Genomic DNA, 12062 nt, shown 5'->3' with positions numbered 1-12062 from the left:
ACAAGGCAGGTCCTTGATCTGCCTTTCTCCCAGCAGTATCTGCCTTGAACACAAAATCTGCTCTAATAAGTCCAATGGGAACCTGAGGAGTTGGCTACACAATTGTACAGACATTTTCCGAAAGCTGGTGTAATTGCAGCATACGTCTGCAGCTCCTTTCCCCTTAGCAATGCCAACGTAGTAGCACATAACCTACATAGCCAGCTATACTGCGTAGGGAAACATGATTGCTGATAATTGCTTACTTTTGTTCAAAAATACTAAGGATTGGATTAAGTAAAGGAAAAAAATAATAATCCATTTTAAGGAAACATGAACATATTTTATGTGTGTGTTGCTTTAGGATCAGCACAGCAGTTTTTGTTGTGAATGCAGTCCAAAAGGAGTAAAGTGTCACTAGATCCATTCTATCTCTCTCTCTCAGCAGTGATGTACCTGGTGTTTCTTAGAAATTACACATCTAACAAAACTGAAGCCACACCGACTACGTGGACTGCCTACCTTCCTGATTTCTCATGTTGTTTGGGAAGGCTAAGAGCTTGCCTCTGTGTGTGGCAATCCCTAAAACGGCCTCACTGGGTTTCCTTTAAGTAAGAGAAATTCATCAAAGCACATCTTAAATTACTTATTATGGCATCATCTTGGGCTAAAATGAGAGCCCACATGAGGAAAGAAGCTGTAAGGGATGGGAAGGCGTGGGAACTAAAAGATGACACATGGTAAGAGATGCCATGTGCCTAAAGAGAAACTATGCTATTTCAGTTTACAAAATCTAGCCTGCTTGGTATACCCAAACAAGCAACATTGTTTAGGGTATGTGCAAACCAACTGGGTGATCACAGGGACTACAACAGAACAGCAGCTGACACACTAATGTGACTAAGATGCATTGCAATTCTAGTTAATTCTGCAGATACATACAAATCCAGCAGTTACTTGCAAATTATTTTAGCCTTGTTTTTTCAAAGACAACTAAAGTAGCTGATACTCAAATGCCACTTATATGCAATTAGATTAGGGGCCTTATTTCCTTAGATTCTTGACAATTCCTCACTAGACTTGTTTGGTATTTCTATGGGAGCAGTATAAGACTTCCTTTATCAGTTACAGGAAGCCTTACTGCCTGCCAATCTGTAATAGGCTCAGTTTTGTTTTTTTCTTTGCCATTTCAAAAATAAAGTTATATAAAAACAAAGGAAACAAAAAAAACGGCTTACCCACTGGCAGCGAGCAATGCTAAAAGGCATCCAAGGCAGTTCTGTTGTACTCTGTACTTGTTCTTTGCACATTCATACTCTTGACAGTAGATTTTAAGATGTCATATCCAAAGCCCCATAATAAATGCCACTAACGCAACTTAAAAGCTAGTGAAAACTAAGGTCTCCATTAGAAAAAGAATCAGATAAGGGACAGTAAATAACACTTCCAGTTTCTTAATTGCTACCTTTCCATTATGGCTGTTGAAATTCATTAAGGTGCCACGCTGTCTGCATTTTATGTATAAAGTAAAAAATGTTTCTCATGATAAAGGAGACAGAAATGCTTTTTACATTTCTTATTTCAGGAGATGCTTGAAGACTCCTTTAATTATTCTATATTTTCTAATGCTTTAGCTTATTTCTGACATGGTATTTCATTTCAGCACAGGACTCCAGAGCAAGGGGACCCCAGCTGAGTTTTACAATACCTGTGGAGCAGGCTGATACTGCCACCTTGGGGAGGACTCTTTCCACATACTATGAGAAGCCTAAGCAAGTGTCATATAAATCAGTTTAATTTTTTCCCTGTCATATCCTCCCAGGAAGACAACTTCTTAAAATCCTCTGCCTGTGCTGTTGTAAGACCTTCCAGATGTGTCCCAACTCGGACTGTATTACACTCATAATAACACTGGAAAGAAATGCCTTTTTCAGTTGGGAAGTTTGCTTAGCCAAGTGTTAGATATCATTTAAGTAGTGCCTCATTTACACTACTCTTAATGTTACAGCCATCTTGCCAGCGTAAAAGCCCTGTTCTGCATCCAGCTGGGCAAGCTGTATTTTGCTCCTCTGCTTCTGGGATTCTAGCTTTCTTGGTAGTCTAAATACTTGTCCACGCATAGATTAAATTATATTCCTTGCCAGGCTACCGGCTCAGTTGGATACGACTGCCAGTACATATACTGCCTCAGATGTCATGAGAGACATTACTGTGCATAGGAACAGTCTGATGAAAAGTACAGAGCTAGAGTGTGACAACTTAACCAAAGTCAAGACTTCTAGGCAAATTAAAGGAAGCATCTGGATTTTATCTTCACAATATCCATAGTTTTATGAGAGTGACCTACCCTTTTGCTTTGCAAATGATTCACCCCCCATCCGGTCTCCTTTGAGTTTGTATCCACTAGCAAATGAAGGAATCTTGCTATAGAATTTCTATATAAATATGCCTTGAGACAAAGGCTGTGCACAGCATTCAGTCACAAGGCTTTTCACAGTGGAAACTATCAGTAGTTGCCTCAGCTACACATACGATACAGGAAAAAATTCAACGTCTCACCTCTCACCAGAACAGGCAGGCTTAAGAGCCGTGAGCTGTCTGAAAGCAACTAACTTCTCTATGTGCTCTTAAAAACATACAGCAATAAAACTATTATGCAGCTGTCTACAGCCAAGTGACACAAATGATGAACTCATCCATTACGAATGATGTGAATTTGTTGTGAGTGGGGGGCTCCACAGTGAGGAGGCTGTGAAGGAGGTACCACTAGCTCCTATCTTCTGCCAAAGTACTGGCTGTGCCTGTGGCACCACAGCAGGAGACAACAGGCTTCTAGAGAAACCGAAGTCTCACGCCACTGCTGTGGCAGGCTGTAACAGCCCTGGTACTGTGGTAAACCAATACTTACAGGCTCCCACATAGAGCTACATTTTGGATGACAAAGTCCCGAGCAGGACTGGGGTCTGGAAAGCACTTTCCTCTTCCTCCCACCACAGACAGTCTACACACCAGATTCTTGCTCTCACTGTAATGACACATATCTTAATACCCTTGGAGTAAACAAGTGCCTCCACCCACCTGGGATTTACAGTCAGAGAGGTGGCTTATCTAAACCTTTCCTCGTGAACAGACAAGAAGGGCTCACTCCACTCTTCTGTACTATTACTAGAATGTGGTTATTAAAGCACAAATTTGTATTTATTTCCACTAAGGCATACAGGACTTCAAATCAGTTACTTTCCCACTTGTGGGAAATTGTCTAAAAAGCAAGAGATAGGTCCTTTCTGGACAATCTTTTTATCTCTAATTTTAATGCTACTATAGCATGGCAATGAATGATGTTCGCAAGAGAAATGTATCAAGTTATCAAGCCAACAGCTAAGGCACATGACTGGCAGTTAGGCAAGCCTTCAGTTTCCTTCATGATTTGTAAATAATTTCTGTATTTTAATCCATTTTTTGATTATTTTAATCCATTTTTCTTAGGCAAACAGCTTTACATCTGCATATGGTTTACATTTTGCTTTGAAAATATTGCAATTACTAATTCATCGCAATAATAAAAGAAAGCGCATACGCTCTTCACATGCATATATATAAACACACATTCAAGAACATGCAATACAAAGTCATCTCAGTACCTCCATTATCACTGTCACATTTAACTGCTGGTAGAACTCAAGTAACTTTGAAAAATATCAACTTCAAACAAACACTAAAGTGATTGCAAAAACTGTATCTACAGTTAAGTTGAAAAAATTCAACAGTGCCAATTAATGGCCAAATGTATCCAATTGAACAAGGATCTATCAGTAATAGATTAACCAGATTAATGTGTACGTAACAGTCAAAGCAAGGTACATTGCCACTGTTAGTTTCAAAGTCCACATAATATGAACGTCTCTTTATACTGCACACATGGTTTATGAATGAAGTCTGAATGAAAGAGGATTTTAAGGGAAAATAAGGTAAGTGACATAAAATGAAATCAATCTAATTATTTAAGCGTAGACTGCTTACAGGAATAAAAAGAACAAATCCTTCATCATGATTTAAAAAGGAATGCACAAATGCATGACCACCATATCATATTATTATGCTACAGAAAAAGAATACAATGCACATCTAGACTGATGGATAACTGACAACAACCATTTCATAATGTGTCCTTTATAAAAGGTATTCTTAAAAAAACTAAAAAAAAATAAAAAAGAGAAAATTGGTCATCAAAAAACCCATTGCAAATTCAATAAGGAATATCAGCATGTACGGTATTCAATGTTGCCTGTAACTAAATTGGTATGTTAACAGCTCTCGCATGTCTGGCTTCGTACTGAAATTATTTAAAAAAATTGATTTGGGCACGGGTTGAATATGAGGGAGAAAGCTTGAACTGCACATGCAAGAACGTAAATAAATTAATCACAGGAAATCTCATTCCAAAATTACCCACGATCTCTCTCTGAGTACCTTAAAAAAAACCCAAAAACTTCCTGAAGTTCAGGTGTCACTGATAACTTAAAATCAACTACTTATTTGCCAATATAGTTTTCCATTTGAAAAACCTCTGATTTTAATCATCCAGTATTCCTGTTAGACAATTAATGTGCACCAAGACCCCTGCAGATACTGGATTACACAAAAGTACAAAGAGAATGAGAAGGCTTATTTATGAACAATTATAGTAACTGTAAGTGATACTTAGGTATCTCTCCCCTCTCCATCCACCAGTCTATGCTTTTCTTTTCCACTAACTATGCCATAAGTCTAAAAGGTTGTACAGTATACATTTCCAAAGTCTCGATTTCACGTGGGGTTAGAACCTGCAGCATTGGCAATTTCAGCTCTTCTTTTTTTCATTAAGACACACTTATATTTATCTGTATCAGAAAGCCCTTTTGGATTAGTCTATTTAAACTTCAGTGGTAGCTGATGAAAGACATATTCTAAGCTGTTTTCTGCTGTGAAAAAGTGCTCCTTTAAAAGCTACTTCTCCCTAAAACAAGATTTACTTCCTGAAACACAGTCACTCAATAATAGCAGCATGTATTTGTCACCATTCTCTTCCACCCCTAGTTCTTCCTCCTTCTCATAACCTACTCTCCCTGCATGCCAGTGCTGTTTTTCATGGTTGTTTCCCAACTCCGCCCTTGCCTGTTGTCTCTCCTTAGCTTTACCTGCTTTACTTGTTCCTAAAACTCTTCTCACATTGGATTCTTTCCCAGCTCTTCAGTTTCTGCCAGTGTCGGAGTGCAGCCTGTTAGGTTGCTCTCATACCTGTGACACCTTCCATGAGGTCTTGTTATTTCTAAGCAACTGACTGGGAAGGAGAGCAAATATCCATCTTTGCATCAGAGAGGTATATGTGCTGTAGTGAATGTCTATCTACACCACACACTCCTCAAAACATTTCAGGCAGGGAAGGACGCTCAAAAGACATTCAATTTTCTAATTTTTGCTGATATATGGGGTTTTTTTAAGTTATCTGAAATGGCTCGTGTTATTTGTTCCTTCACTTAGTGACAGGTTTGTGGATAAAAGCATAGACAATGGTGGAGAGCAATGAGATGACCATCAACCTTGTTGTCCTTGGAAGAACTCAGACTGGTAAAAGTGCTGCTGGGAACAGCCTGCTGGGCAGCTCAGACTTTGAGACTCATCGCTCCCCAAGCTCTGTGACTACCTGCTGCAGCCTTGGACGCAGCTGCCGAATTTCAGGGATTATACGAAGAAGTGGCTGTGAGCTAGCACTCCGCGTTCAAGTACTTGACACTCCAAGCTACCCCCACAGCAGTCTGAGCAAAGAGCAGGTGACAGACACAGTGAGATCAGCCCTGGCTCACCACTTCGGGGAGGAAGGCCTGCATCTAGCTCTCTTGGTCCTCAGAGCTGACTTGCCTCTGTGCCCAGATGAAAGCGATCACACAATTCAGTTCATCCAGGTAACAAATAAATAAATAAATAGAAGTCTCTGCCTTAACAGCAACTCTTTTGTGTTCAGGTGACAATAGCTATGGAAGAGTTGATTGCAAAATTGAAATAGAGAAGTGCAGCTGAAAACGGGAATACTTTCCAGTCCAGCAGTTGAAACACACCATTCACAACTCCAACACCATGCACCATAGCTACTAAACATGAGAAGAAGCAAGAACTGCTCTCTTTTGTATGTGGGCTCAGCATAAATGAATGTAGGAACCAAATTTAGCCATCAAAGTAAGCTCTTCTCTCAGAAATTATACTTAATGCTTTATCATGACAGATCTAGCTTGTTGAAGAGAAATTCTATTTAAAGCAAAAGTCAGGTTACCTCCCTCTCCTGCGGTCTGTATAGGACCAAGGCAGAGAGCGACAGGTCCAAAGTCACGCAGAAAATCTGACTGACCTGGGACAAGAACGTTTAGCTCTGTCCTGCATTGTCACTACTGCTCTATCTGTTCAAGAGAAAATAACTTAGAAAGTTACCATAAAATTTACTCTGGCTGAGGAAAATTTCCAGCATAACTGCCTTGAAGCAAACATTTTGCAGCTCCTGGGGGAAATTTTTTTTTTGCAAGTAGGTAAGATATGTGGGAAAAGACATTGAAAAGGAATGGCTTTCTTTTCAGTTGGAGATTTCGCATTACTGTGCATACATATCTTTGGAGAATGAAAAAAAAACCAAACAACAAACCAACAGATATTGCTCAGTTTATCTACCTGATCAGATGAACCAGGTTTGTATGATTTATGAACAAAGGGTTTCAGTTATTGCCAAAGTCTGCACATGACACTTTGCAGCTGTTACACTAATGAACTTTCTAAAAATCTTTAGGGCTGGAAGGTTCTTCCTGGTCCATCAAGTCTTAAAACCTGCTGTAACTGATATTATCTAAATATATAATACATATGTAGAGAAAAATATACCAATATATAAAAATATTGATAGAAAAACAGCTTTCAAAATGTCTGATTTGCTTTCCTGTTCTTCCTGATTACTCTCTATGGGTGGGCTGCTCCACACTTTTCTGGTAGTTTGAAAGTTGGTTCTAATTTCAACACATTCTTACTCATTGTCAGTTTACATGTATTTGTTTTCAATGCTACCCTTTTTCCTTATACAGTTCTCTCTCTCTCTATAGTTCATGGTATTTAACAGAAAGCAGTATTTACTTAAAATATCTTTAGTCTAAGCCAATGAAAAATCATCATGCTTCTAGTTTGAGACTGTTTTGGATCAAGTCCATATGGGCATTAAAAGCATAAGAGAAGCCACCATGCCTTTTGTCTTTAAAGGGAGCTTTAAAACCCCTACTAGAAATGAAATAAAACATGTTTAAAGATAATAATACCACTTCCTTCTGCTTCATGATTACAACAGGCTCTCAGCTTAGCTAATAGTTGGCTTTTTATTTATTTTTCCCTTAAAAGATTAGATGCTGTGATTCCATCAGCTAAACACAAATAGGGCAAGACAGCTGCTTGGGTGCTGGGAATATGAACAGTAACAGCTACATTTCAGTATGTCATTCCAAGAAGACATCAGCACGAAGACTACCTTTAGCAATCAGGAGTTTTCACAATGATCCTCTGCAAATCAGGGATGGCATATCACTAAAGATGGCATATCAGCAGAAGACTACTGGCATTTAAATCTCTGCATTTTTTAAAATTTAATAACACAGCCTAAGAAATTGAGAGAGTGGCAGATATACATTTCAGAACTAAAATTAGCATTGACCTTGAGTCCTCAGCAAACCAATACAGTATCCTCTTTCTCCAAAACTGATAACCCAACACTTTCTTAGACAGCTTATGCCAAAATTTTTAATTTTTAAAATTTTTTTCATCCCTACCGTCTAAATGATTCATGATTCTATGATTCATCCCTACTATCTAAAACAGATTAACGACTATCAATACACCAGGTTTTTCTAACTCCCTGCTTATCTTGGAAGTAGAAAGACAGCCTTTAAAGCAGTTTTGTACACCTTGGTATTTAGGTTACATAGTTAAGATCATTGCAAAGCAGACTTTATTACCAAAGCAGGCTTCTTGTCACACACAGGAGTTAGCATGATTGCCCCGAAGTTGTAATTTCATTTACATCTGTAAATGAAAGCCCAATCTCTTACTTGCATTAAAATTTTCTGTACTTACTGACAAAAAAGCAGCTTGTTTTCTCCATTCCTCTCCATCAGATGAACTACAGCACTTAAAGACAAACTCTCTGGCCCATCACTTCGGTGAGCATTTGATTTGTGTTCTTCCTGAATTGCTGAAAATAGTTCAGTTTTATGGAATACAGCTGGAATTGCAGTTGGTGTTACATAGAAATTCATCATTTACGTTTTTCAACACAAGGTGATTTGGTGATTTTTAAAAAAAAAAAAAAATCAAAGAGCTGTAAAAAGCGTAGAAATATGGGCCTGTGGAAACTACTGATGTAAACTAATGTGTGACATAGCTAAACAATCATTTTTCCTTATTTATACAGATATTTTTTAACTGGAGAAATTCTATTAACATCTGTAGTAAGAGAACCGAGAACTGCTAGTACTGCACAACCACATATTTCCACTGAAAGTGGATGTCAATGTCTTGGGAAGGTGAAAAACCCCAGAAATTTCAGCAACTCGGATAGCATGAACTGGATTACTGCCAGGCAAAGAACATATAACTGGTCTGTTAATGCATAAGTATATGAAGTGGGAGTGGGGAAAAGGAACAAGAAGAGATAACTATTTGAAATTTGTTTTTCATTACAGGAACTTCTGGGTCCCACATGGAAGGATTTCACTGCAGTTCTACTTACTCATGCTGACAAGGCAGAAGAGGCTGGATTCAGTGAGGAAGCATATTTGCACAGTGCCTCAAGTACCCTGTTGTCACTTTTGAGCTCAGTACAGCACAAATACATTTTCCTAGACAACCAGAAGACCATAATTAAAGAGGAAAGAGCTATTGTCTTAAGAAAGCTCTTGAATTTTATAAGAAAAAATAATTATCAAGTGCTTCTACCTAAACACAGCAAGGAATAAAATTAGCTTTCAGGTATTCATTTGTCTATTTTCTATGGTAGGTAACATTTAATAAAAGAAATAAAAGAATGAAACCATCAGCTGGAAAATTGCACATCCATACCAAATACCTTTGAACACACACTTGGAAATATCTCTTTAGATTACTTGCCTTTCATACAGTAGCTCACACTACTGCATCCAGAATTCTAGCTTCAAGCACAAAATCAGAACAAGCTAGTGCTCTATATCACGCTCCTAATACGTATGTAGTCACAAATGAGTTTTTATGCTACAGCAGATTGTATATTGCAATTCATACAGAACACAGATCTGGAAGAAAAAAAAAAAAACAAACGTGCATGAGCTCAGACTGTAAGGGAGTCTCTTTGCTCAATTCTTCAAGCTTTCAGAAGTTCCTCTGAATTCCAAAGTTTGTAAAGAGCTTTCCAGTATTAAAAGCTAAGATTTATCCGCTGTAAAAGTATTTCCTTACCTTGATTCAGGATTAATTAGAATTGAGATTTTGAACTTTAAGAATTTTGTTTAATAAGAAATTATTGGATATGTAGTTTACAAGGCAGATAAAAAAGCTCCCATGTGCTTAAAGCTATTCAGCACATTTAAAAGTACTAATTACTATTGCTTATTCCCAGATGCATGAAAAATTAACGCAGTTTATAGGCACATACAAAACTAATTCAAAAAAGAAATCTGTTCATCTCCTCTTTTATGCCTGTTCCTTTTAATTTTATATCGTTGTCATTTTGTTTTCTCTCTCAGCTTACTGGATGAAGTTCAAAGCCTACAAAATTCAAAGTGGCTAAGTTTTTTTATTTCAGTGGTTAAAAAAGCACTTACTGTTTCAGTGGTTAGACAGCAACCACTTAAATATTATATACCAAAATATCTGAAGTATCTCTAAATAGTTACTTAAAAGGTTTATTGATCTGAAATAGTTATTTTCAGATTATTAAAAGGCAGGAATTAAAAGAAGTAATTTGAGGCTATTACCATAGCAACCATGACTACTTGTACTACATTATTATGGAATAACTCTAATTGTAGAAACTGAAAAAGCTATTTCTGTTATAACCAAAGCATCTTTTGTATAAAATATCATTGCATAAAAATACATTAAAACAAAAAATGAATTGACTTTATACTTGTTTGGGCATTGGAATCGGATTTTTTTTTTTGGTAGTATTTGACTAGCTCTGGCAATCTATTTGCTATTCATTCTTTCTTTGTACTATCTATCATTTGGAAGGAAATATCTAGGTGGACTAGATGAAGAACTATTTTAGCAAAATGACAGTTTTGATCTTATTGACATTAAAACAGTATGTCTATTTATGCATCTTCGGGCATAAATGGCCATAGTTTAATCTTCCCATTACAACTGTCTGCAGACTTCTGAGACAACATAGCCAAGAACAAAGTTGCACAGGCTTATAATATACCTGCAAACCGACTGGAAGAAGAGGAGAAAAACTATTAAAAGGTGACTAGAAGAATGCAGATGATTGTAGTTGTCACCAACCAACTGCTCGTTCTGCACCTCTTGAACAGCAGTTAGCACACAAGAAACATCGCAGAAATTTTTCCTTTTTGAGATGCTCTTGCTCCACAGATCCTCTAAACCTTTTAGCTGTCCAGAAAATATGCGTGCCTGCCTGTAGTTCTATCATGAACAAGCCTTGGCAATTAAGCCTTGAGCATTGAATGGTTAATGACTGTTGACAACACTTAACCTCAAAGACAGTAAGCATGGTGAATGAGTGAATGGTGAAAATGTTGGAGACATAACACATTCTGTACCTCTGGAAGAGGACTCAAACAAAAAAGGTATTAACCATGCATTTCAGAGGAGTAATATACTCATGGGTTTTATTGTGCTTGCATTACTTTCCATTTCAACATCTGAAAAAGCTTCTAATAACCATTTATTTATTTAATTCCGCTGTTTGCCATGGTCTCTGCCCTGCAGACTCCTTTCCCTTTCACTTCAAATGGAACTCCTTTGTACGTAGCAACACACTGGTCATTGGTATGAAGATCAGGTTGGATTTGCTCCCAAATCTTCTTCTTGGGATTAAGTTCCTTCTCAGGATCTCCTGTTTCAAAACAAAGAATAACCTAATAGCACACAGCACAGAAAGCAGAGCAAGAGCTCTATGTACACATCTGTGACAGCCCAGATAGCATCACTGCACACACTTTTAAGGGAAAAAACCACATTACCTGCAATCTTCAAAACAAAAACTTTAATAGGAGTTAAGGACTGTCTAGGAAATGTCTCCAGAGCCTCTCTCAAACCATTGCTAGTTGTTGGTTTACAGAATTTACTAGAGACCAAAATGATTCTGAAGAAGTAAGTAGGTGTGGACCACAGAAATATAGTACTCACCAATGCACAGATTTGTTGGCATCTTAAGTTTAGGAACTACTGAATTTTTATAAGCCATTAATATTAAGTGAATTTAGCAAGTGCCCTTGCAATTGAGAAACATTGAACTTAGACAAGAATAGTCCAAAATTAGGATACTGACATATAATTTTAGTTCCAAGTTTCAACACTGTTCTGCTACCTTTTGTACTATTTGACAACAAGCTCTAGTGCCTAAAACAACATAAGCATTAGAGGTCAGCTTGTATTTCAACAATGATGGCCTCAGTCCCCTGTTTCTGTGTGTACCCCATGATAAGCTACCTATGCCCTAGAGGTATTGACAGTCTAACTACATTAACAAATCTGACTATTTAAGGATCTCTAATGACCACAAAATACAGTTTTCTCCTACTAACGTTTTGAAATGCTGTTAACAAATGACATAGAATAAGTGAAGTATTCCAGAGTCATATTTTTGCTATTTTTAAGTAGGCAAAAAATACAAAGTATAGGAACAAAACAACTAAGCTAAATAAACTCTCTTGCTGTAAAGATTTATACTCAATAAACTGCTTCCTGCTGACATAATCTAGATAAAGCAAGACAACAAATTCACTGTACAATTATTTTCTGTTCAAAGGTCAAGTAAATTTAACCTTGTAAATTCTAAGAAAATGCAGATTCTCTTAAAGAAA

At 37.4% G+C, this 12062-nt stretch overlaps 2 protein-coding genes across 5 annotated transcripts in view; one reads left to right on the top strand and one right to left on the bottom strand.

The window, feature by feature from the left end:
* Positions 1-3874: 3874 nt before the first annotated feature.
* Positions 3875-10458, top strand: GIMD1 (GIMAP family P-loop NTPase domain containing 1). Its single transcript, XM_054203453.1, has 3 exons — positions 3875-3947; positions 5500-5921; positions 8724-10458. Exons 2-3 carry the CDS (start codon positions 5529-5531, stop codon positions 8994-8996), a joined length of 666 nt encoding a protein of 221 aa, XP_054059428.1. The 5' UTR covers positions 3875-3947; positions 5500-5528; the 3' UTR covers positions 8997-10458.
* A 379-nt stretch (positions 10459-10837) lies between these two features.
* AIMP1 (aminoacyl tRNA synthetase complex interacting multifunctional protein 1) overlaps positions 10838-12062 on the bottom strand; it is a 42771-nt gene continuing 41546 nt past the window's right edge. For all 4 annotated transcript variants that reach the window (XM_054203449.1, XM_054203452.1, XM_054203451.1 and 1 more), the window contains exon 7: positions 10838-11092. In XM_054203449.1, coding sequence (XP_054059424.1) covers positions 10926-11092 — 167 coding nt within the window. In that variant the 3' untranslated portion in view covers positions 10838-10925. The remainder of the gene's footprint in view (positions 11093-12062) is intronic.

The sequence above is a fragment of the Rissa tridactyla genome, chromosome 5 (assembly GCF_028500815.1).
Source record: "Rissa tridactyla isolate bRisTri1 chromosome 5, bRisTri1.patW.cur.20221130, whole genome shotgun sequence".
Taxonomy (NCBI): domain Eukaryota; kingdom Metazoa; phylum Chordata; class Aves; order Charadriiformes; family Laridae; genus Rissa; species Rissa tridactyla.
Note: the sequence above shows the minus strand (reverse complement) of the source record. Positions and strands in the feature narration are given on the sequence as shown.